The following is a 22,382-nucleotide window of genomic DNA, read 5'->3' as shown; positions in this document are numbered from 1 at the left end:
TTTAAATACTTAGTTATAAATAGAATGTACATCTAAAAAATAAATAAATTGCTATTGAGTATTAAAGTCACTTGGTGTTTCAAAGTTTTGTGCCGGCTTTCTTCCACTAAGTGCTACACGTCATGCAATATGAGTAGTTGCTTGCTTGCTTGCTTGCTAACAGGTGGTCTCGCCGCTGTTGTGTGCAGTGCAAATGATAAACGGTTAGCCCGCTCCGGTATCACATCTCTGTCTCAGCCAATAGGCTTTCCCCCAGTCCTGATGTCAACAGGACCACCTGGGAGCTGGAGTCTGGAAAGGTTATAAAGACACTAGGTGAATGTTTGAGGCTAGCTTTTCTCCAGAAAATAGGACAGAGCTACTCCTGTTCTGAACTACTGGATTACTCCTGTTCTGAACTACATCTTCCTCTGGATTCTCTTCTGAGAATTAACTTCTGAATGTGACAGAGTTACTATCCAAAGACATGAATGTGCCCCTGGTACTGAAGGAAAGGATCAGGCAATAAATATTTACGAATTAATCTATGACTATTACAGGGTTCCCACTCTTTTTAAGAAATCATTTTCCAGGACACTTTATAGGTAAATGCACCCTGACACACATGCACATGTATTAAGGTTTTCAAATTCCTACTGTATATTTATGTGGCTTGTCTCATATTAATGACTAAAATTATCATATGAGAATCACAACAGCCAGCTCTGAACACAAAGGGCCGTGTTTTCAATTTATCATATAATTTTTGTTGTTGGCAAGCAAAACATATATAGAAACAACTATATTTATTTTTTTTAAGATTTAATCATTTCTTGATGTTTTCCAGGTCATTTCAGTTTTTTTCTGAAATCCCAGGGGCTTTTCAAGGAACTGGAAAACGGTTTGGTTTATTTCAAAGTTTTCCAGGATACGTGGGAACCCTGTTATTAGGACGACTCCAGCCCTTGAGACATGATGTCTCCAGGAAAAAAATCTTGCACAGACAGAGAAAGAGAGAGCAAAATGAAAAAAAACAAAAAACAAAAACGAAACAGTCAGAACCCAAAAAGAACAGGCCAGTGTTTTGACTGTCAGCCCTTACTGCTGTGGGGCACCCAGGTGGGCTTCTCTCTGGGGGGTAACGCGCTACCCCGAGCCTCACTGTCCTTCTCCTCCTCCTCCTCTCCCTCAGATAGCAGGTCTGAGATCTGCTGCTGGAGTTCAGGACTTATAGCATTTTCAGCCAGGACCAGGACACGCAGACAGGTAGGGTAGTTTTCCACCATGTCAAGGAAGATCTATAGACACACATCAGAATCATACACATGAAATAGGTACGTATATGGTTGTTGGGATATTGTGTGCATTAAATCAGTCAGAAAAGTACTGAATGTATTTTTTTTTTTTTAAATAAGTACATCATTAATACTTCATGAGTCATTATAAGGTACTATTTACACTGCCTGGCCAAAAAAAAAAAAAGTCGCCTTTTGGATTTGGAGACTCTGGAGGCAGTGTTATGATCTGGGGTTTGTTCAGTTGGTCAGGTCTAGGCTCAGCAACGTTAAGTGGCAATAAAATGAAGTCAGCTGAGTACCTGAATGTACTGAATGACCAGGTTATCCCATCAATGGATTTTTTCTTCCCTGATGGCACAGTTATATTCCAGGACGACAATGGCAAGATTCATCGGGCTCAAATTGTGAAAGAGCGGTTCAGAGAGCATGAGGAATCATTTTCACTCAGAAATTGGCTACCACAGTGTCCTGACCTCAACCCCACTGAATGTCTTTGGGGTATGCTGGAGAGGACTTTACGGACTGGTTCAACTCTCCCGTTGTCAACAAAATCTCGGCCAAGAATTAACGCAGCTCTGGACGGAAATAAATGTTGTGATGTCGCATAAGGTTGTCAAAGCAATGCCACGGTGAATGCGCGCCGTAATCAAAGCTAAAGTCAGTCCAACGAAATATTCGATTGTGCCAACTGTTTTTTTGGCCAGACGGTGTAGATATGCTCCATAATTAACTGTAATGGCTCAGGGTTTTCCAAAGTTATTTATGCTTCATCTAGCGTTGCTGACTACTTCATTCTGATGCTTAATGTTAATCAATGGATAATGAATAAATCAATGAATTCGGAATTAGCAAGGAGGAGTCTGGTTTCGAAGCACACGGATCAAATGAACGACTTTGACTTAACATTGCGTACAATGGAGAACATGAGATGTAGATTTGAACTAGACACAAGCTACAAATATACAAGGCTACACAGCATTCAAGAAATAACTTTGATGAAATTTATAACAAGTGGTTAAATAGCTAATAATAGTAATAACGTACAGGTAACATATCACTAAGCTGGTTGGTTTTTGAATGATTTGTTTTCTTTTGTTTTCTGTTCCTTCATTCTGTTTCTTCCCTTCCCTCTGGTGCCTCAGCATAGTTATGAGATTTAAATGCAAAAGCAAGGAAAATGTCTAAATGTTTAAATGTCTAGCAAGGAAACTGAGCCTGATCCCAATGCCTAACCAACAAGAGGCTACAACCTGGCACCATGTCTCTGTTTGTGAATTGCCTGTTATGAAAATCTCTGGGAATTATCTGCCTTCTGAGAAGTGTCTCCACAGTAACTCTACTGAAAAAAAGTTCAGCTTTCACAGGAGTGCAAAAAAACTCATTTTTATTACTTGCCAGCTGTGATAAAACAGCACTTCAGCTAAAGGGCCTCTGTGAGAGAGAGAGGGGGGGGGGGAGACTAACCTGCCACAGCAGGAGGTAAGCTCTTCTTTACTACAAATGAGTCTCAAGGTGATAGGTCAATAAGACAGTGGGCGAGAGAAAAAGAAAGAGAAGAACAAGGCTGACTGTGTTGATGTGGAGTACTTTGATCAAACGAAGGCCTCCCAGCTACGGTGAACTGTCTTTGAGCTCAGCCGAGATCCATCCACTGGGTTTGGCTTTGCATTCATTTACACACAGAGAGACATGAAAGACAGCGTAGCCTCGATTTGGAAGGTGGATTGACTTCATAAACAGGAGCATCATGGGGAGAGCTTGTCTGTCTGTCTTTTCATGGAGGGATTATGTGTACAACACTGCCCCCTGATGGATACATGCAAGAACTGCTTCATGCCTCAATGTGGTGAACTTTGGCTTTCCTCGAAAAAAGAAAACGCTGGAAATATTGCTCCCAAATTCATCTCTGATCAACAGTTCCTTATCAGGTTTAGTGAAGGTGTGGACAGGAAAGATCTAGTTTAGAATTACTCATCTTGTTTAGGCCTATCTGTGAACTATAGATTGGATTACACATATCTTTTGGGATTCGAAATGAAGGTCATTTATAAATTCATCTTTAATTTGACGGAAAAGAGGCTGTGTGCTTATTCCCTTATTCCCTTATTAAATAATGACCGTAAGGTCCATCTCATATAGGAAGACCAGGAGAGGACTTAACAATTGAGGAAAGCAGTCATTGAGTGGCATTGTTTCAATTCAGCTTAAGACCAACAGCAACTGACCTTTATTAAGGCAAAAGGTCAGCAGACAGAATGCCAGGTTCTAGAATTTTACATTAATACCAGATTTACTTTATGTGGAGTTTTCAGCTGGTTTCTAATTGTGGAATAATTTAAGGTGGATCGGTGCTGTCTTTGAGTCTGAGCTGCTGACCTGGGCAGACTGATTGGTGAGTCCTGTCCCTTCCAGATCCAGAACTTCCAACGTCCGACTAGACGCCACGGCAACTGCTAGCATTCCAGCTATCTGGTCGCCTGGGAAACGAAAGGTATTAAAAAAAAAACAAAAAAAAAACATAAAGCAACAAGACGGTTCGGCCCCTACCATGGAACAGAGCTTCTCAGAGTTTACATGAATGCACTTACAGCGTTGTCCTTTAGACAGGGTCAGAGAATATCAGTTATAATTTATACGCAGTATTTCCAAATGTGCATTTATGCAGTCAAAATATAGCCAAAGTATAGTCATTGCGGTCCTCCTACGGCCAACTTTGAATGCTGAGCATTTTCTTGTCAATTTTATTGAGGAACTACAGTCAGCAGAATAGTCCTATAAATGAAATAGTGCCATTCTACTGCACCTCGGATATTGGCCGGCCTGTTTGCTTACCTCAGTAATTGGTGAGGTGTATAGATTATATGTCAAATGCTGGTTTTACCTCTGCAGCACACTCTCAAATAAATCAATGACTGAGCATCAGATGGTCAAGAATTCACAGCATCCAATTAAAACTAGCCAAACTCTGAGTTAGGGCTACAAAATGCCATATCACAAAACTCATATAAAGTTGCAAATGTAGGTTTTCATATGCCTTGCCTTAAAACAGTGCCTGTCTAACTACCTCTCAATTTGTGAAACCAACAAACTTATGGAAACAACTTTAACAGACAAATTTATTTTTTTATGTAAACTGCACAATGGCAACGGTGTCAAACACATTACAGTCTGAATTGTAATAAGTTCCTCCATTTACCAAAAACAGTCATGAAGAGACTTTTTGTAGTAGACCGCTGCCCTTAACGATCCCCTTCATTCACGTCAATGAATTGTCACATTTAAATTTACATCACGCCATGCACAAGTAACTGAATGTAAGATGTAAGTTCTGTACAAAAAGTATGGAATATCTACGAGAGCGGAATGTGCTCTTTAAGCGCCTGCTGAGGAATACTTACCTAAAGGGTTGTAGTCTAAGTTGAGGACCCGTAGCTGGGAGCTGTGTGCCACAGCAATAGCCAGTCGAGCCCAGGCCTTGGTTGTGATGGCTGGGTTAGCACTGAGTGTGAGCTCCCTGAGCCCTGTGGAGGTACTTCATCAATTAGCCCACTGCCAACTAAGATATATATTTATTGTATACATATATATACAGATATATATATATATATATATATATATATATATATATATGTGTATATGTGTGTGTGTGTGTGTGTGTGTGTGTGTGTATATATATGTATATATGTATATATATGTGTGTGTGTGTGTGTGTGTGTGTGTGTGTGTGTGTGTATATATATATATATACACACACACACATATATATCGATATACAGATGTATATATACACACACACACACACACATACACATATATATACATACATACATATATAAACACACACACACATTATATACAATATATATATTGTATATATTTACAATATTTTTTTTCTTCTCTTTTTTTTTTTAATTACCTGATTTGGCCCCATCTGGAGGCAACATCCCACAGATCAGTCCCATAGCTTCATCCCCTAGCATGCAGTCTCCCAAATCCAGAGATACCAGTGAGGGATGGGTTGACAGCGCTGTGTTCAGAGCCACCAAGCCTGCATCTAAAAGAGGACTTCCATGCAAACTGAAAGAATAAGGGAGATCACAGATAATTATAAACTAAGCATGAATCAGTCTCATAAAATCGTTATTGTTTTTATCAAGCGTGATAATGACTAGTCTGGTGAAGCAGTATCCATATTTTTTATTTATTTTTTGCTTCTTAATAATTAAGAGAAAGCAGAACTGTCTAGACAGTGGTAACTTCTGTCAATGATTTCAATAATACACCACAGTCCCTTCCCTCTAAAATGGATGGGGAGAATAATTTTGCTGAGCCCCCATCTATGTTATTCTGCAGATGCTTGTATACAGATATACAGTAGAGAGTGGAAGGACACTGAATTCAAGGCAGAGTCCGTCTTTTCCGTTTGATTAAAAGTACACAAAAATGATACATTACTTCCCTCTGAATTGCTGGCTGGTTCGTACCTCTATAACGTGCCAGTTATTGGTTATTTCTGAAATATTACTAAATAACTAAATCCTTATGAAACAACCCATCAACATAATGCGGTAAGATTTAAAGGTTTAAATTATACTGACAGTAAGGGACCAAAGAGACGTGTTCTAAAGCGGTGTGTCTTTTCATAGCCAGCGAGGCACCCCGAAAGCTTGTACGTTGAGTCAGAGTACCACCATGCGTGTGTCATAAGCTAAGACAACTTAATTGTGAAGTGTACTGCAATACATATCCCTTAGGCTACTTACAACAATGTCTGTATTGATCTGTTGGCCTTGAGCGCATCTGCGAGTTGCTTCGTCCGGTTGATGTTGGACACCACACCGAGGTTCAGGTTGAGCTGCGCGAGTGAGTGCGATTCAGCCACGCCGCGACACACCCGCCCGAAATCTCTATCAGACAGTTGACAGCCTCGTACGGATAAAAGTCTGACACTATTTTCCTTTAGACTGTCACAAATATCTTTAATTTCGGCCCCAGACAGTGCCTCTCCTGTTATCTGAATAGAGCCAGGTAGCATCTCTGTTATCAAGCTATGACAACTGATTGACTAATTAGAGTGCGCGTTACCGGACCCAAACCATTCCAATGAAATATTCATTTTAAGAGAAGATGCTTGGCTATAGTGAATCGAATTGAACAGTGACCACTACTTTACGATGATCACTGGTATACAAATGCTACTAATTACTTAGCAGGATCTCAGTTGCCAACTTTAATCAAAAACAGATTTATACTGACATCTCACTGAAATTATCAAAAGGTAAGGTTACAGCATTTTGTGTTCGAAATCGCCGAAACGAGAAACAGAGCTGAATCCTGAAGTTGCAATACGGGAATTTAATCACGGACATTATACTGTATCACCGGCTACCCTTCGGCTATAATTATCCACTGCAATTTATAATGCTCTCGATGCGATAAGCTATCATAACGAGGCCAATCATCTACGCTTCCAGCCCTTCAGACAGGTATTGGAAGCGTGGTTCCGCGCTTAAGACGTCCTCTTTCGCGTAAGAAGGAAAATGGCATGTCCTATCTTGCTTAAGCTTAGCTCTGTCTCTGCAGCATTGAGGTAAAGATGATCGTTTGTTTGCCTCCGTTGCGGGTCTCGGTTACTATGGACACCTTGTTCTCAATGTCACCCTGTTCTTGCAGGATCTTTGTAACTAGCACAATGCTTAACATACCTAAACACCTTTTCTCTCACGCTATACGGTGTCTACATGTTGCTGTTTATCGTAAATGATAACGTGTAATGTTAAGGTCGGTTGGTCCGCTATCTGTGGATGGTTTAACTACGGGGGCCACGTAGCAGGTCCTCTGTCTTCGGATGTTTACTCCGGAAGGAAAACGTGGCGATCCAAGAGCTATTGATGTAACAAGTGCGAATCTAATGGAGTTGTGGACATTGTGCAGCCCCGTGTGATTAGTTGGGTCTAGCTGAAAGGCATTTGACTGATCAATTCTTTAACACGTTTGAAACCTGGCCCCATTGAGCACATGAATGAGACGGTGAGCCATTGATCAAATCGCGGAGTTGCAACTCCAGTAAAGGTTGGCCAAACAAAAATGTGTTCAGCACCACATCTAACATATATGTTCATTATGTTGTACAGCAGCTGTTTACCTTTTTTTTTTCCCTTTAACACTTCAGGACCACGCGGTAATCCTGTTTCCTCTGAAATGCAGATTGAATTATTGAACACACAACACAACACAGCCAATAGCCTGTTTAATAATACATGTGATGGATCCCCATGTAGACAGAGTTACTTCTTCAATGGTCTCTAAGACGTAATGAAAGACGGTTACACTGATGCTACTGTGTTCACATGAAGCTGGGTGCAAGGACATATCTCTGTGTAGTTAACCCAGTGAGTGGGGTGAGAAGTGAACCCTGGGTAACACAGACATTACTGCCTTTCTCGAAAGCTCTCCATCTCTCAGTAGTTAAATCTTAACGATAAGCTATAACAGACAGTCAGGACGTGGAAAGCAACATGCCTGGAGAGATTGGAGCTAAAAATGAGGATACAGTGCAATCATTTCAATATCATTAGATCCTAATTATGGGGGCATACGTTTGGAGTTGTGTTTTGTTGACATTTTAGTGCTGGTGTGTTGTACCAAGATGTACTTACTACTAGCGATGAGACATCCGTTATTAGTAGCGATCAAACATTAAAATGTTAGAAAAGCGGTGCAAGGGAACCCAATGGGATGATACAGACACGTTCTGACATTTCAATCTTTTACAGTAAGGACAATTTTACTAAAATCCCTTTTTTTTCCCCCCCTCCCAGACCAATATTACCAAGTATGACTTTGAACTGGTTTAAAAGGCCAGTGTTATTGGAAGGAATTTCTGCAAGCTAAGAAATAAAGTTGTGTTCTTCACAGTTAGTTGCTTACAATAACACAACACAATTTGATTCTTCATACTTTATTTACCTGGATCTCTCCTCTGTACAATAATGCTATAAATAGAAAGTTCACATGTAATTGTAAAAGACAGCGAGAATGAGTGACACTGATAACCCTTAACCCCTATCCAAAGCTTAATTTAGCAGAACTCAGACAACAGCACAACTGGCTGATTAAAAACAAACCTGTCTGTGTGTTATGTAAAAAAAACCCAAAAAAAAAAACCCTCATGCACTATAAAAATCTGAGAGATATTTGAAACAGAAGTTCAACTTAATGTCTCACCATTACTTTGTATTACTTTGTAACCTACTAGATCCCAGTAATAAGCGTGAAAAACATACAAAGATGAATGAATCAATGAAAGTTTCATATGATTTCATATGACCTTAAGTTAACTAAGCAAATTAGACAAATGGTGAAGGGAAACTGCGAGAATTGAATTCGACTATGTCATATTTCGACAACAACACCAGGGGCTACTTCCACCATTTTATTTGCTCCTATATTTTTATTTTATTTTTCATTAGATGTGATGGTATACTAATACACCACAGAACGGGTCTGCTAAACTTTTGGCACTCTGTAGAAACATTAAAACCGTTAGGATAGAGACCTCATATAAGACTACTGCATTTAGTAGCCCAATTTGGATATTTAGGAATTAGAGAGAAATTCCATACCCCAGGGGTAGAAAAATCATCAAGACAGATGTGTACTGCACTGATAAAGAAAGTCCCACAAAACGGTATTGTGTCATAAAATGGCAGGGTCAAGAATCAGTTTCATCACCTTTGCCTCATCTTAGGCCGAAAAAATGATGATATTTCTCTGCGTGACCAACGTCGTGTTATATGATGTTGGCGTTTAAACTGAATTCAGGCCCGTATCTTGCCTTCTCTTGGGGAGGTGGGGTGGGGTGGGGGTGGTCAGTTGCTGAGTGCGCATTCCCTTCGGCTTCATCCTGCCCGGTTCAATTACACTCAACGCGATGTTATTGACCTGTAATGGCATCTTGGATGTTTACTGTACAATCACTGTGAGTGTGCAGCTGCAGCGAGGGACTTCACTGTGGCGTTCACGACACTGGAGGCCAAATTAGGAAGATCCCTGGCCACTCTCTGGATGGGGGGAATATTGGGTCCTTCTAAGGTGTCCAGGATACCTTTAAAGTAAACATAACACATCAGGCATTAGCACTTTGTAGTTTGGAATAATAGCATTGCATGGGGTCATGTAGAGGTTAAAATAGACAGTCAATAAACTGTCTAAAAAGCTTAACAGAGTGTTCGTGCGAACATCAGTGAAAGCCTGCTGGACTCCAGGAATGTTCATCTGAAATGACACCCCTGGAAGTTCTCTAAAAAAATGTGGCGTTTGAATGACATTTAAATTTAGCTCAAAGACAAGACATTCAATTACTTGAGGTTATAATTCCCCTAATTTTTCTCAAGAGAAATTAATTTAATGATTTTGTAGCTCTTATGGGACTACAAGGCACCATACACAAAAAAAAAACCTTAACTACACTAGTGCAACGCTGTGTTATATTACCTGATTTAACCTGGGAGATTAAAGAGTCTAAAAATCAAAAGTGATCATGTGATACACTTAAGTGGGCCAATCTTTTGAAAGGGAATAAAGGAAAAGATTCAGCACGATTGGCCTCTGGCTGGTTGTTTCTCTGGAGACTTACCTTCAACCATCTTGTGGTAGGCAAAGTGCAGATAGAGCAGGAAAAGCATGTGCAGCGCAGCCAGGGAGCCACAGAGGATAAGACGGGGTGTCTGACCCACCGTGCGAGAGATCAGTACTGCAACCTGACAATGAGTGGGAGGGCAGAGTGATGCCGACAGAAAACCAGCCAATCGAATCATCATAAATCCGCCCCTATGCGCAGTCATACATCTCATTACTCACCCCCAATACCACACATTACAATCTAAGCATCTATGGCATTATTTATATATATTTTGTTTGCCTGATTAATATTTTCCATTAAAATGATTAAAGGAGACTTGGAACCCCACTGTCCGGGCTTGTTCCTCTTTCGCCCAATTTATGAAAAAGATTAACATGTAAACCAATTTGATGAAAAAAAAAAAAAATCCATATCCCCTGTCATTTGACTGTTTGAATCAGGGTCACAATAAAAAAAGTGTCAGAGGTATGTTTTGTGTTTGGATGTTTTTTCTCACCATCCGAAGCGTTGAGAGTCCACCAATAACGAGCCACAGAAGGTAGAAGAGGGAATGGAAGTGGACGTTGTAAGTGACGAAAAGGACCACACAGTGGCCGAAGAGACCATAACCCTGGGGATGCATGTGAATGCATTATCAAAAGCACTTCACTTTCTAGTCATCAAACATTCAGATATTACTGGAGACTTTTCATTAGTGGGCTGGGTGGGAGTCACTTACCAGCAAAGACAACATCTGCAGCATGGTGATCTGGGCGTTGCACAGGTAGGCTAAGAAATAGATGAAGGATGACACTCCCAGCCAGTAGCCAAAGCAGGTTCCAATGGCAGTACCCATGAGTGTACCCTCCCTCTGTTTCACAAGACAAAGATGTGTTCAACGAGAGTCACATCATAAACACATCAGCAGAAATGAATAAAAAAACATACTGATTCTGAGCACACAAACTGCTAATGTATCCTAAAGAAATATTTATTTAAATGCCATCGTTATATGTAGAGGACTCTTTGCTTCTCACAGATTTATTGCAACTCTGAAGTAATGTATGTGAAATTGAGTACAAGCTTTTTTTTTTTTTTTTAAAGATCTGCAGAAACTGACTGGTGCCTGAGTATATATAAGGGGGGGGGGGGTGTCTTTCTTACAATGACTGTTCCCGAGGTCTTCATGCCATGCAGGAGGATAGCCACCATGGTAAACACCAGCATCATTGGACCGTAAAGCTCACCAGCTACTTTCTATAGGTTATGAAAGAGCAGTGAGTGAGTTAGACAACGATATCTCATGTGTCTCACAAAAACACATTTAAAGATGATTAACAGGGACTACAGAACCTCACCTGTGGAAAGTTGATCATTCGGACTGGAATCATTGACTCAATTAGCCTGTGGGAGAAAGCGTGTTTTGAAAGCGTGTAATTAAAACAAACAAGCAGCGCTCCAGAAAGCCTTTGCACAAATAGTTCATTTCCCTGACTTATGCATCAGTCTTCTTACCTGTTTCTGACCTGAACAGGCTCCACATCAAAATATGGTCGCAGAATGTCGATGTTGGCATAGAGATTAAATGCTTTTGAAGCCTGTCTTTTCCCAGCTTGCCACACCTAAACAGATGGTAAGGATACATGTGACATTCAACGCTTAGATTACAACAGCTTCGCAATGTCCCCACCAGTGGGTATCAGAATATTTGGTTGAGCAAGAGTCAGTACAAGCCAACATTTGCAAATACATTACAGGTTTTAGCCCAAACAGAGTATAGTTTGACTGCACTATGAGCCTAGTTGAGATGAAACCCTGAAGAAACAATCAAGTATATGCATGCTGAAAAAGTAACACATCACTTGTTTTCAAGTCACAATGTCGGCAAACTCATCTTTTCTGAGCTCACCTCATCAGCGACCTGTCTGCCTAACTGCCCTTTGAGACCCTTCATGCCAAGGAACTCTCCGTCCTCGTCCTCAGTTGCGGCTGCCTCCGCTGCCACCTCCTCCTCCTCCTTCATGCGTTGGTGCATCTCCCCCATGTCTTCAAAACTGGAGCCAGAGGTGTCATCCATGTTCTCCATGTCTATCACCGCCGACCCACTCCCCTGCAGTCGTTACATAATTTAATCAGCTGATTCATTAGTTCGCCTGATAGTTTTCTTCTTTTTAAATCTACGGTGCGAATCTGTTACTCCTCCGAGAGTCACTTGCACAACACGAGACAACAACTCTTTTACTTCACTGAATTACCAAGCTCATTTTGGCAAACGTTTCTAACATGGATTTTCAGAAAACTGAGTACAATGCAAAATGTGCCTGCCGGGCGACACATTAAATTATTGGTTATTTATTAAACACTGACACAAGCGAACCAGCCAAATGCAGCCGGAATGGTAGTCAGAAGCCGAACTGGCGTATGCACCAGGCTGCTAAAGAGTAGAACAATTCCATTTCAATGTACTTGCACTTGAGGGAAATCCTAATCTTAAGAAAATAAGTTACGTTACAATAGCTAGCACTTTGTAGCTAACAGCGTACTACCTGGATAATGTTGTCATCGAAACCGCCCCACGGTTCCGTATTCGTGTTTTTGTTTCCCTCCGACGCCGACATCTTCAACGGATAACGTACACCGGTTACAGTAATCCTTCAGTGGCTAAGCAACTATCATATGTGTTTCTACACGACAATCTTGTTGTTCATTATACAATCAAGTAAATTTTCACTCAAGATGAGTAAATTAAATACCCACACAGGCCAGATATTCACTGCCATACACCAGAATGCCTTGCGTGATGACGAAGGTTGAGGACGTAGCCCTTGTGCTAATCTCGCGTTAGTCCCATTTCCACAAAGCGGGGCTACCTTTTTCGTACTGACCTGACATCACTCTTTGCTATGTCTCCCACATGGTTCAGGTAACAAGAGCTACTCCTAGATCAATATAAACGAGAAGCTTCTTCCATGATTTTGAAAAATTCCAATAAAAGTCTGATAAAAAAATGCAATTTTTTTACATTTTATATACAAAAGTATGTCAGATACCTCGTTTTTTAATGGTGCGCTGCTTGACCCTTAACCCTTAACATGTTGGGGCTGTAAGTAATTTTGTTTGACAAGCTAATTGTTGCAGTGAGTGTGGTTATATAGAAAGTGATCATAAACTGAAGAGAACTGTAAACAGTTGGTGGGTTTGCTCCAGTGATTTTGGTCGTCCTAACACTTAAAACTGCATATGACTTTGAATTCTTCAACCTTGATTTGTACATCATTTGCCGCAAGGTGGTAGCACAAATTAATTTTTCCCATTTAGGGTTAATCTCGAAAAATCGCGAGAATGTACGCAAATGACGTGACTTGTCTTGACTATCTCACGTTGCCCAGATGGAAAGATTTGCCGGTAGCCAGGGTTAGCGAGTAATCTTTAGCAGTTGTTTTAGTCGATTAGCTGTTTATTTTCTCATTGACAATTTTAACAGAGTTGGGTGTTCACAGTTCCGAGTGTAGGAAAAGAAGTCCAGGTAAGCCGTTTACGGATTATACTTCTTGTTCATTGAACTGATCGCAGCATTGAAAGCTAATGGTGAAGAACAGAAGCATGCTTGAACTCTAGAAAGGTTAGCTAATTTAGCTAGTTAATGATATCCCAATGTCAGGAGTTGCCTTTCGTTTGTTAGGAACGTAGATTGACATTTAGTTTCTCTTAAGTAATAGTTCCTTCCACCCACACATCCAGTTAAGTTGGTACAGTACAGCGATAGCCCTTTTATAGAAATTAAATCGTGCCTGGAAACTTAGCAATTTTATCACGTCCTGTGAGTTAAGGGGATTCACGACGAATCTCCACTTCACGCTAACTCCTCACACTAGTTAAGTTATTTAACTAGCGTCTACGAAATTGTGTCCTAGGTTAGTTCAGAATTTGAACACACAGCGCAGCATCCAGAGTCGTTTTAAACGTTCCTCGGATAAGGAATGCCCGAACCAAATTTCCTATAATGTGGGACAATAAAGTGAATTTTGAATCTTGTATGAGGAATGCAAAAGTCATAAATGAACATATATTTTAGGAAAAAGTGGTATGATATGCTGCATCTGTTTGTGCACAGTTTAACAGTGAGACACTGATCGGATAAGTGTTGATAAGCATGTCATAACCATTTGAAACATACCCCGTCAGATATAATTAGCACTATTCTTAATATATACTGCGATTCCATATTTATCAACTATTGGAAATATGCACACTCTCTCATCACAGAGCAATATTAAAATGTCCTTATCGTAGTTGATGATGAGCTCATTATATGCATGTGCCCACTATACCTATCATTGCTATACAAAAATGTTTTCTGTACTTCAGTTATGCAATTACAGCGTGTACCTTCTGGAGTCCCTCAGTGTCATCACCATTACATAATCTCAGATAATAAGAGTGATAGTAAACTGCAATAATAAAAGTGTTAAATTTATTTGGAACATTTAGTGTGAATTTTCACGTGGACATTGGTATTTATTTAAGATATGGGTATTAGTTTTTGTGCTTATTAAATGTTCACTCATTGTATTGATTGTACCCTAATGATTCATATTGTCTCACCCATTCTGCTTGACCATGAACTCGCAATAGTTGTCATAGAGCGAGACTGACAGTTCAGGTGCAAAGTGATCCCGCATCCTGACGCACAGCTTGCTCACACATGACAGTGTTAAATCTAATCATTTGAGACTCTATCTACACAGCATTTGTAAAGTCCTCCAGTCGTGCCTAAATTATTAAGCTCGTCATTATCGAGGCGTGTTCTTTTGATGCTCATTTGGGTGTGTATTTTGGCATTGCTTTGCCAGTGCGTTTGTCAATTGTTTGAGGAGCTCCATTCTGTTCTTCGTCCACCCCCTTAACGGGCCCCACTCAGTCAGATGGTGTACGTGCGGAATGCGATACCGATAGTGGTGGCCTTGGTTGTCGACGTAGGCTGTGACGTTGCATTGGACCATACGGGGCGGCATGAAAACCATGAAAACAAACAATTAAACCATTGTATTTGATTTAGCACGGCAGGAAGAAGATCTCGCACGGAATAATTTGACAAGCACCTTGTATTACTGAGTTAACAGCGAGACGAGGTAGGTTCAGTAGGTTCAATGGGGTCACTCAGTAAAGCTGTGCAACTCTAAGCAAGCTAAGCTAGGTCTTGTTGTTCGACCACCATTTTAGCGTCCTCGTAATTTTACTTTCGCAATTTTTGCGGTTGTTACTAATTCACTAACTCCCCGTTCTGTAGAGAAGCATGGCTAAGAACGTCAGTCTTGCTACTGACATTTGTTTTAACAGATTATGAGAACTGAATTACCGTAGTTTTTAAAGCAAATTGTGTCAAGGTTGCGAAGGAAGCTGACAGAACTGGGCCCATATAGTTGCTGCTTAAACCAGAGGTAGCGAACATTGACAAGTTGTTTTTTAAGGTCATTGTGTACGAAATACATTGAGAGCTTTGGTTTATAAACGTAGGGCTGGTTCAGGAAAGTCAATGACATTACATATTATCTAATGAAGGTATTACATCAACTTTTCAAGGTCACATTGTTTGCTGAAGACGGGTAGCTAAACTTGGGCTGTGTGTTCTCCATTGCTGAAATGATGAAAATAGTAAACCTTTTGACATGACATGTTTCCACTTTGCTCCGCCGGGCTTACATTTCATCATCCAGTCGTCATGGGGTTTTCACCCACATTGGCATATGTAAAAGATAAGCCCTATCGCTCATGACACTTGTACGGGCATCCGCGCCCAGATCCGAAAAATGGCACTTGGACATCACGATATTTTCATGAGTGTTTAGTTATGAATTTACGCGACTGTTGCACACAGCCTCAGTGCATCAACGTCTTTCTTTAGGGATTAATTTGAACAGCAGGCCAAAAACAGCGCTTACGACAAACATTAACTGGAATCCTCTTGGTTGGTGCTGAATAGGAATAGAATCATTTTTGTTACTTAATCACGCAATTTTAAGAAACGGTTATTTCAAATGCAGTAAATGCACATGTAGTAAATTCTCACTGTCCAGAGCACAGTGTCTCTCTGGCCAGTGGACGTTTCTGTTGCTCGTAGAAAAATGACCTTTTTCGGCTTGTATAATCACTGTGGTAAGATGACATCTCCAGTCTCTCACTGATATTTTGAGCTGACCCCACGATGGTGGTGGTGAGTAATTACTTTGAAGTGATCGGTCGTGTTTTTGCATACCAGTAGGATGCTTTTCCGGCCAAATAACTTTAACCTGGAAACTAAAGACTGACCGCAAAAAACACCTACTGTTGACTGGTCTCATACTGTTGAAACACAAGACTGTCAGTTTGCATGGGTTAAAGTGTCAACAGGCTGTGGTATTTTAGGGCTGTTAAATGTTAAAATTGCAGTATATCTGGGTCTTGTGGTATTGTGGCGGATTATTTTTTGCTGTGACACCTCGGAAGACCAGTAGGTCTTAAGTGATGATTAAGTGAGGAAACATGAAGCTTTTTTTTTTATCAGTAGGAACAGAGTGTCTGCATGGAGTTGATCATGTTCAAAAATGTTACATCAGAGATAATATGAGACTTGGCATACATAAATACATACATTGACGAAAGCATCTGTAACCAGTCCTGCAAGAATCAAATTGCATGAATTCTATAAATAAACAGTACCAGTTAATTAGAACAATGTTGCACATTTACTGTTCAAAACTAGAACATTCAAGACTAGAACATTTTATACCTCCATGAGATTTTTTTTCTTTTGGGTGACACTGCAAGAAGCCTAAAATACTTTTTTTTATGTATCATTTGTTAACTATCCTTGCAAAAACTGTAAGTCAAGCATAGCTAGTCAGTACTTTATTTTTTAACTGGCTTATGGATTTTATTGACTTGCAAAGTACATCTTGAATTCTTCCATTAGCAGGATTCATTTACTGAGAGAAAAGGGGGGAATAGTGAGAGAGATGTGTTGTGTTTGCAGAATGTCGCCTGCGGAGGACAGAGAGAAAGCTGCTCTGAGGCAGTGTGCCCAGGTTCGCTCCCAGCTGGAGGAGGCCATCGCCGGCGTGATGAAGGCTGAGGCGCAGCTCAGAGACAACTCCAGAGAGGTGAGACACCGCAACACCGCCTGTCTGTGTTGTCTGCTTTTCTACTACTTCTTCTTCTTTCTTTTGAGAACTTCTGCATATTTGTCACTGACCTTGCTTCAAAATTAAGACATCACATGCTTTTCGCTAATTATTGATTTTATTTTGTTTTTTTTTATTTTCATCACACACTTGGAAAGTTTTGTCCACAGTGATGATGATTTTTTTCACAGTGCAAGTAATTTTTTTTTTTGGACAAACCACACTAGTGGTGTGCTCACAGTTTCTGCTGTACAGTTTGTAATTAGAGGGAATAATGCATTGGATAATCTTTCCTTCTATATGGAGAGAAAGAGATAATGAGTGTATTTCGAGTGTGAACGAATATTTATTCACACATGAGCAGACCCATTAGCAGTCCCACACCCTAGAAGTTTGCTTTTGTAGCCTTTAAGGTCATGATGATTCTTGTAAACCACAATGACAGAACTCTAGGACAGTGGAGGAGGAGTATTCCACTGTAGTCTGGTAGGCTGAAAGTGGTGGGTGGGTGTCCTGTCCATTGAAATTGCTTCTCTGAGCGAGCACTCATCTCTCTCTGGAGAAACCTGACCAGAACTACTCTCACCCAACCCCACTTCTAAAGAAGTACAATGCTAACCCTGACCCGCAACCCATTTTTCTATTCTGGAATTACAGATGAACTTTATACCTTGTTGCAGATGGTCAGATTAGAGCTGTTGCCTTAGTGTATAACAGCAGGAGATTAAAAAGCTAATAAACCCTTGCGTGATCTCCGTTCAGACAAACATCTCATGACTTTCTTTGAGAGCATTGCTCAGTGTAACCTTTGGTCCATAACACACTTATCCTTCTGTCTGCATCCACGCATGTCTCTCTTTCCATCCTAGGTGAAGTGTCAACTGCACAGCTGTATCAGCCGACATCTGGAGTTTCTGCGCTCGCGTGAGGTGTGGCTGCTGGAGCAGATAGACCTGGTGGAGCAGCTGAAGGGCGAGACTCTCCAGCAGCAGCTACAGCAGCTCCACTGGGTCAGTCGAGACATAAACACCGCTGCACTGACAGGGCGAGGGCCCACAACACCTTAACAGACTGGTTATAACAGCCTAGAGTTTCACTGACCAATAACTGAGTTCGTGCAAGCGCTTCGTAATCTGCTCTTATTTGACTGCCCTTTTGTACTGAATGGTAGTACTAGAACAAAGGTAATTGTCTTATGTAATCTGGTCCGACTCACACACACTGAACTTCTTGGACCGTCGTGTTCTCCCGCAGCTCCGTGGCCAGTTTGACGTCCTAATTCATCAGCTGGAGAGTTCCAACAGCAAGGACCTGGCTAACCAGCTCACCAGTTGTCTGGAGAAGTAAGAACCAGCTCAGTCACCTGAATCAAATCTTTATAGTTTTGCTCAACCGTTTATAGTCCATACGGTTGAAAAGAAACCAGTGTTTCACGTTTCAGTAGGATTAGTAGGCGTTCATCGACAGATGAAACTGTGACTGTATGCCTGTGTCAGTAAACGCCGTAAGCAACGGTGTTAAGCTGAGTGACCGGCACGTGGATGGTTTTCTGAACGTGCTGAATCTGTGCTCAGGTTCTCCTCCTTGAGTCTGACCCCTGAAGAAACCCCTGAGATGAGCTTTCAGGCAGATGCATACTCCCTGCGCCAAGCCATCACTTCATTTGGGACCATCTCTACACAGGTTGGTTTGGATTCTCAGCTGTATGCATACCAAACACAGGAAGGAATGTTTTGTTAACTATGTCAACACACAGTTTCTCGGGGGGGGGGGGGGGGGGGGGGGGGGGGAGAATTCAGATAAATATACAACATATTTCCTTGTCACTCCTCCTCACTATGTCTTAATCTCTATTCTTAGTTCTCTTTTGGAATTCCCCATATCTTTTGCCATATTGTCACAGTTATATGACTCTGTACGTTTAGAGTTGGACTCTTTCTGTTCCTTTGTACATGGTGCTGCTGCCAGGTTCAGATGCCTCATAATTGTCCCTTCTCTTCTGTCTAGCAAACAGAGAAAGCCCCTTCATCAAGCCTCCAAGCTCAAAACTCGGCCCCTGCTGAAAGACCATGGCTCCTTCAGAACTGCCCAGTTGCTTCAAAGAAACAGGTTTGGTCTTTATGAAGTCTGACTGTAGTTGTCACTTCTGCCAGTCATTCAGAAATACCAGGAACTTCTGCATTCCAGCTCCACAGAGTAAAGCATTGGCTTGTTTTCCATCTATAGAAATTGGAGACAGAATGGGGAGCGCCTCTTGCTGAGTGGCTTCTGGGAAACCGCCCAGTAACTAGTGCTCCAGTTGGATACCAGTCTAGCAAGAATCCTCAGGATTGGTTGATTGCTTCCAGGGAGAGAGTTCAGGTGAGTCTGCATTTCTCTGTACGTAACAGGAAGTGAGTTTTAATATTTCAGGAAATATGCATCAGTAATTTGTGTCGAGTAGTTCAGCACCTTTTCCATGTTATGGGGAAGTGAACTCAAAGCGTTACCTATTTAAAAAAGATAAAAAGCCATTCACTGGAAACAAGAACAGCGTTGGGGGGGGGGGACATGCAAATAGTGCATAAGTAGAAGTTAAAATGAGGTATTCTGAAATACCCCCTTTATCTGAAAGCACAATTTTCATTTTTCTTTCTTTCTTTCACACAGGCAAGTCACCCACAGGCATCCTTTGACTTCCAGAAGGCTTGGGGACAGCTGAAGGATTTGGAGGTGTGGCTTCAGAAGGACCGGACACCCATCCGCGAGAGGACCATCAGCTGCGCCAGCAGCGGTAGCTCGGCCTTCTCGATTGAGAAGATCGATGAGAGCGAGTTTAACCTCGACGACCAGGAGGAAGAGGAGGGGCAGCAAGAGGAAGAGGCTCCCGAACTGGGCGACTGGCTCATCACCCCCAGCCCAAAGCCGGGGAAGCCCGCTGCCAGCACCCCCGTCTCGGATGCCGACCGCTGGAAGCAAGTTTTCAAACCCTTCCAGGAGAGTTTCTCCTCCAACGATTGGCTGGTCAAGTCTGCAGACTGCAGCTCCTGCTGCGCCACGCGCACCAAAGCGGTGGAGATCGAGAACCTGGGTAAACTCAAGTGCCTGAAGCAGACACCCCCGTCCTCTCCCGCCAGCACCCCCACTTCCGCCCCCACGCCCGTCACCCCGGCACCCATCGAAATCTGGCTGCAGCAGGCTATCCCCCTTGAGACGACCTGTAAGGCCAACGAGACCTGCGCCAGCTACGCCCAGTGCGTCTGCGACGACAATTGCGGCAGGGAGGCTCTGAGCGCCTGGCTCCTTAAGAAAGAGGGGCGAGATAAGAACGGGGTCCCCGTCGACAAGAACGCTTCTGGCAAAGCTTTCGGCCATCAGCAGGAGCAACAGCAGAAAGTGCAGGCCATCCTGGAGGCGTGGCTACACCCCGAAAAGAGGTCCTCATCTCCAGCCCTGTCCTCTCTCTCGGCCTGGGTGTCCCCTCGCACCTCGCTGGGAGAGGAGAAGGCCACACGGGAGGACAGGAGCTCCCAGTTCAAAGTCCTAGAGTCGGACAGTCCCTTCCATAATCCACTAAAGCTGGAGTCCTGGGTCTTGCCCCAGAAGACACAGACTAGCCCTGAGGTCCAGAACAAACCAGACACACAGGAGCCAACCAGCACGCACACAGAAGAGGACAAATGGCTGCTACGCAAGAGGGCCAGCGCTCAGGTACGTCCATATGTCTGTTCTACGAAGATGTAAAGAATTGCTGTCTAAGTCAAAGTATGTGAGGCATCATAGATAAGGCTTAGTTTGTTTACATAGACTTGTAGTTTGTCTGACAGGCCTTTTGGCTTTGGATTTTAGGAGAGACTTGCCCTGCCCACAGTATGTGACCTGTTCTCCTGTATGAAACTTGGTGGAGACAAAGAAAAGTGGCTTCATCGAGCTCCTATACAGGTGAGAAATCCAGTAAGGAAGATCTTCTTTTAAAAACGTTCAATCACGCAACAGATTCTGCTCTCTAGAAACGTTTGTTTATTCATTTGTACAAACAGGAAGTGAGAGTTCTCCCTCCCTCCCTCTCTCTCTCTCTTCTAGATGTGAAAACTGCATCAGTTAGCCTTTTTTGAGAGTTTTGGCCATTTCGATGGTGTGGAGGAGCCACTAAGTTGCTGATCGTCGCACACAATATCTCCAATCGCCTTTTTCTTCGATACTCTATTGGGATCAGGGCAGCATCGTCCATGTGTCCTGTCCCACTCTCTTTCCTTAACTGCCACACAGCTGTTTGCTATATAAGCCAGGGGTCCATTGGAAAGGAATTGGGCTTTTGGGAGAATTGCTACGTGAAAGCGTGTAAACTGAAGCAAGCATTTGATGCAACGGGAATTCTATGACTTGGCTGCAGAATTCCTTTATTAAACAAGGAGCAGCTGAAACAAGCTTCCGGGTTAAAATGATCCTTAAACGTGATTTAAAAAAAAAAAAAATCACTAGAAAAGGGACCAGATCGGAATTTGTGTCGTAAAATGAAAGGATCTTCCTGTTTTGGAGGGGATAAGGGTAGAAGTAAAGTATTTATTTTAATCATGTAATTTTAAGAAGCTTGTTTTTATTGAAGGTGATGAGTCGTCCGTTAACAAACCAAGAAACGACAGGTTTTATAGCAGAGAGCACATTCCATCTTCCAGTTCAAATGCTTGTTTCAGTTTCTCTGATTCTTGAAACAGGAGATGATAATATATATACACCCTTCTGATCAATTTGATTAAAGTTTAATCACCATATTTTAAATTGGAATATCATTTTTAGCTGACACCATACAGCTCTCCCAGAACACTCAAATGTTCCCAAAATGGACATAACCTTACATGCAAATATCACACGTACTTGAAAAGAAAGCAGTCCAAAAATGAGTCGGTGCTTCAGATTAGGCTGAATTCACCAATGCAAGAGGAGCTTTATTAGGTAGCAAAGTAACTCGACTTTATGCACTGTTGTAACCTCGTGGTAATCCCTGTGCCTCGTTGCATTGAGTGTAAAAGGCGATGCCTAGGTTGTGAATCAAGCTCCATTTGTTTTTTTTTTTAAATGGAGAAACTGGTTCCCATACTAAATTTGCTCTGCCGCTGCTGGTCTGACTTCGGCCGCTTTGCCACAGCTGTCATCCCTCGCCGTCGAATCGTAGCTGGTTTTATCTCATGTAACATCAGCCGTCATTATAAGCTGAATCCAATGGTATTCATCCCATATTTACAAATAGTACTTATGAAATTTAAAAATGTAACTTAATAAATAACCACTCTCTGTCTGCTTCATACCTCTGTGCAATGTATCTTAGAAATATTAGAGATGAAA

The 22,382-nt window shown here is 41.8% G+C and overlaps 3 protein-coding genes across 5 annotated transcripts; 1 reads left to right on the top strand and 2 right to left on the bottom strand.

Moving 5' to 3' along the window:
* Positions 1-220: 220 nt before the first annotated feature.
* lrrc73 (leucine rich repeat containing 73) lies at positions 221-6,312 on the bottom strand. The gene is made up of 6 exons (XM_030772923.1): positions 6,041-6,312; positions 5,194-5,354; positions 4,676-4,798; positions 3,654-3,754; positions 1,082-1,277; positions 221-291 (listed from the first exon to the last, which is right to left on the bottom strand). Exons 1-6 carry the CDS (start codon positions 6,310-6,312, stop codon positions 221-223), a joined length of 924 nt encoding a protein of 307 aa, XP_030628783.1.
* A 2,834-nt stretch (positions 6,313-9,146) lies between these two features.
* Positions 9,147-12,681, bottom strand: yipf3 (Yip1 domain family, member 3). The gene is made up of 9 exons (XM_030771566.1): positions 12,447-12,681; positions 11,810-12,010; positions 11,416-11,522; positions 11,259-11,304; positions 11,065-11,157; positions 10,640-10,771; positions 10,418-10,531; positions 9,916-10,039; positions 9,147-9,384 (listed from the first exon to the last, which is right to left on the bottom strand). Exons 1-9 carry the CDS (start codon positions 12,516-12,518, stop codon positions 9,254-9,256), a joined length of 1,020 nt encoding a protein of 339 aa, XP_030627426.1. The 5' UTR covers positions 12,519-12,681; the 3' UTR covers positions 9,147-9,253.
* A 623-nt stretch (positions 12,682-13,304) lies between these two features.
* On the top strand, positions 13,305-21,156 carry ncoa4 (nuclear receptor coactivator 4). 3 transcript variants are annotated; one of them, XM_030770346.1, is made up of 10 exons: positions 13,305-13,426; positions 16,913-17,039; positions 17,930-18,070; positions 18,315-18,403; positions 18,635-18,743; positions 19,068-19,169; positions 19,287-19,421; positions 19,710-20,750; positions 20,889-20,993; positions 21,123-21,156. In XM_030770346.1, exons 2-10 carry the CDS (start codon positions 16,914-16,916, stop codon positions 21,126-21,128), a joined length of 1,854 nt encoding a protein of 617 aa, XP_030626206.1. In that variant the 5' UTR covers positions 13,305-13,426; position 16,913; the 3' UTR covers positions 21,129-21,156. The 3 variants fall into 3 exon arrangements, with proteins under 3 accessions (XP_030626206.1, XP_030626207.1, XP_030626205.1); XM_030770347.1 differs by lacking the exon at positions 13,305-13,426 and adding an exon at positions 14,910-15,032 and having other exon boundaries at positions 20,889-20,981; XM_030770345.1 differs by lacking the exon at positions 13,305-13,426 and adding an exon at positions 14,910-15,032.
* Positions 21,157-22,382: the final 1,226 nt, after the last annotated feature.

Source organism: Chanos chanos, chromosome 4 (genome assembly GCF_902362185.1).
Source record: "Chanos chanos chromosome 4, fChaCha1.1, whole genome shotgun sequence".
Lineage (NCBI taxonomy): Eukaryota > Metazoa > Chordata > Actinopteri > Gonorynchiformes > Chanidae > Chanos > Chanos chanos.
The sequence above is the reverse complement of the archived record's forward strand: the minus strand, read 5'-3'. Positions and strand labels throughout refer to the sequence as shown.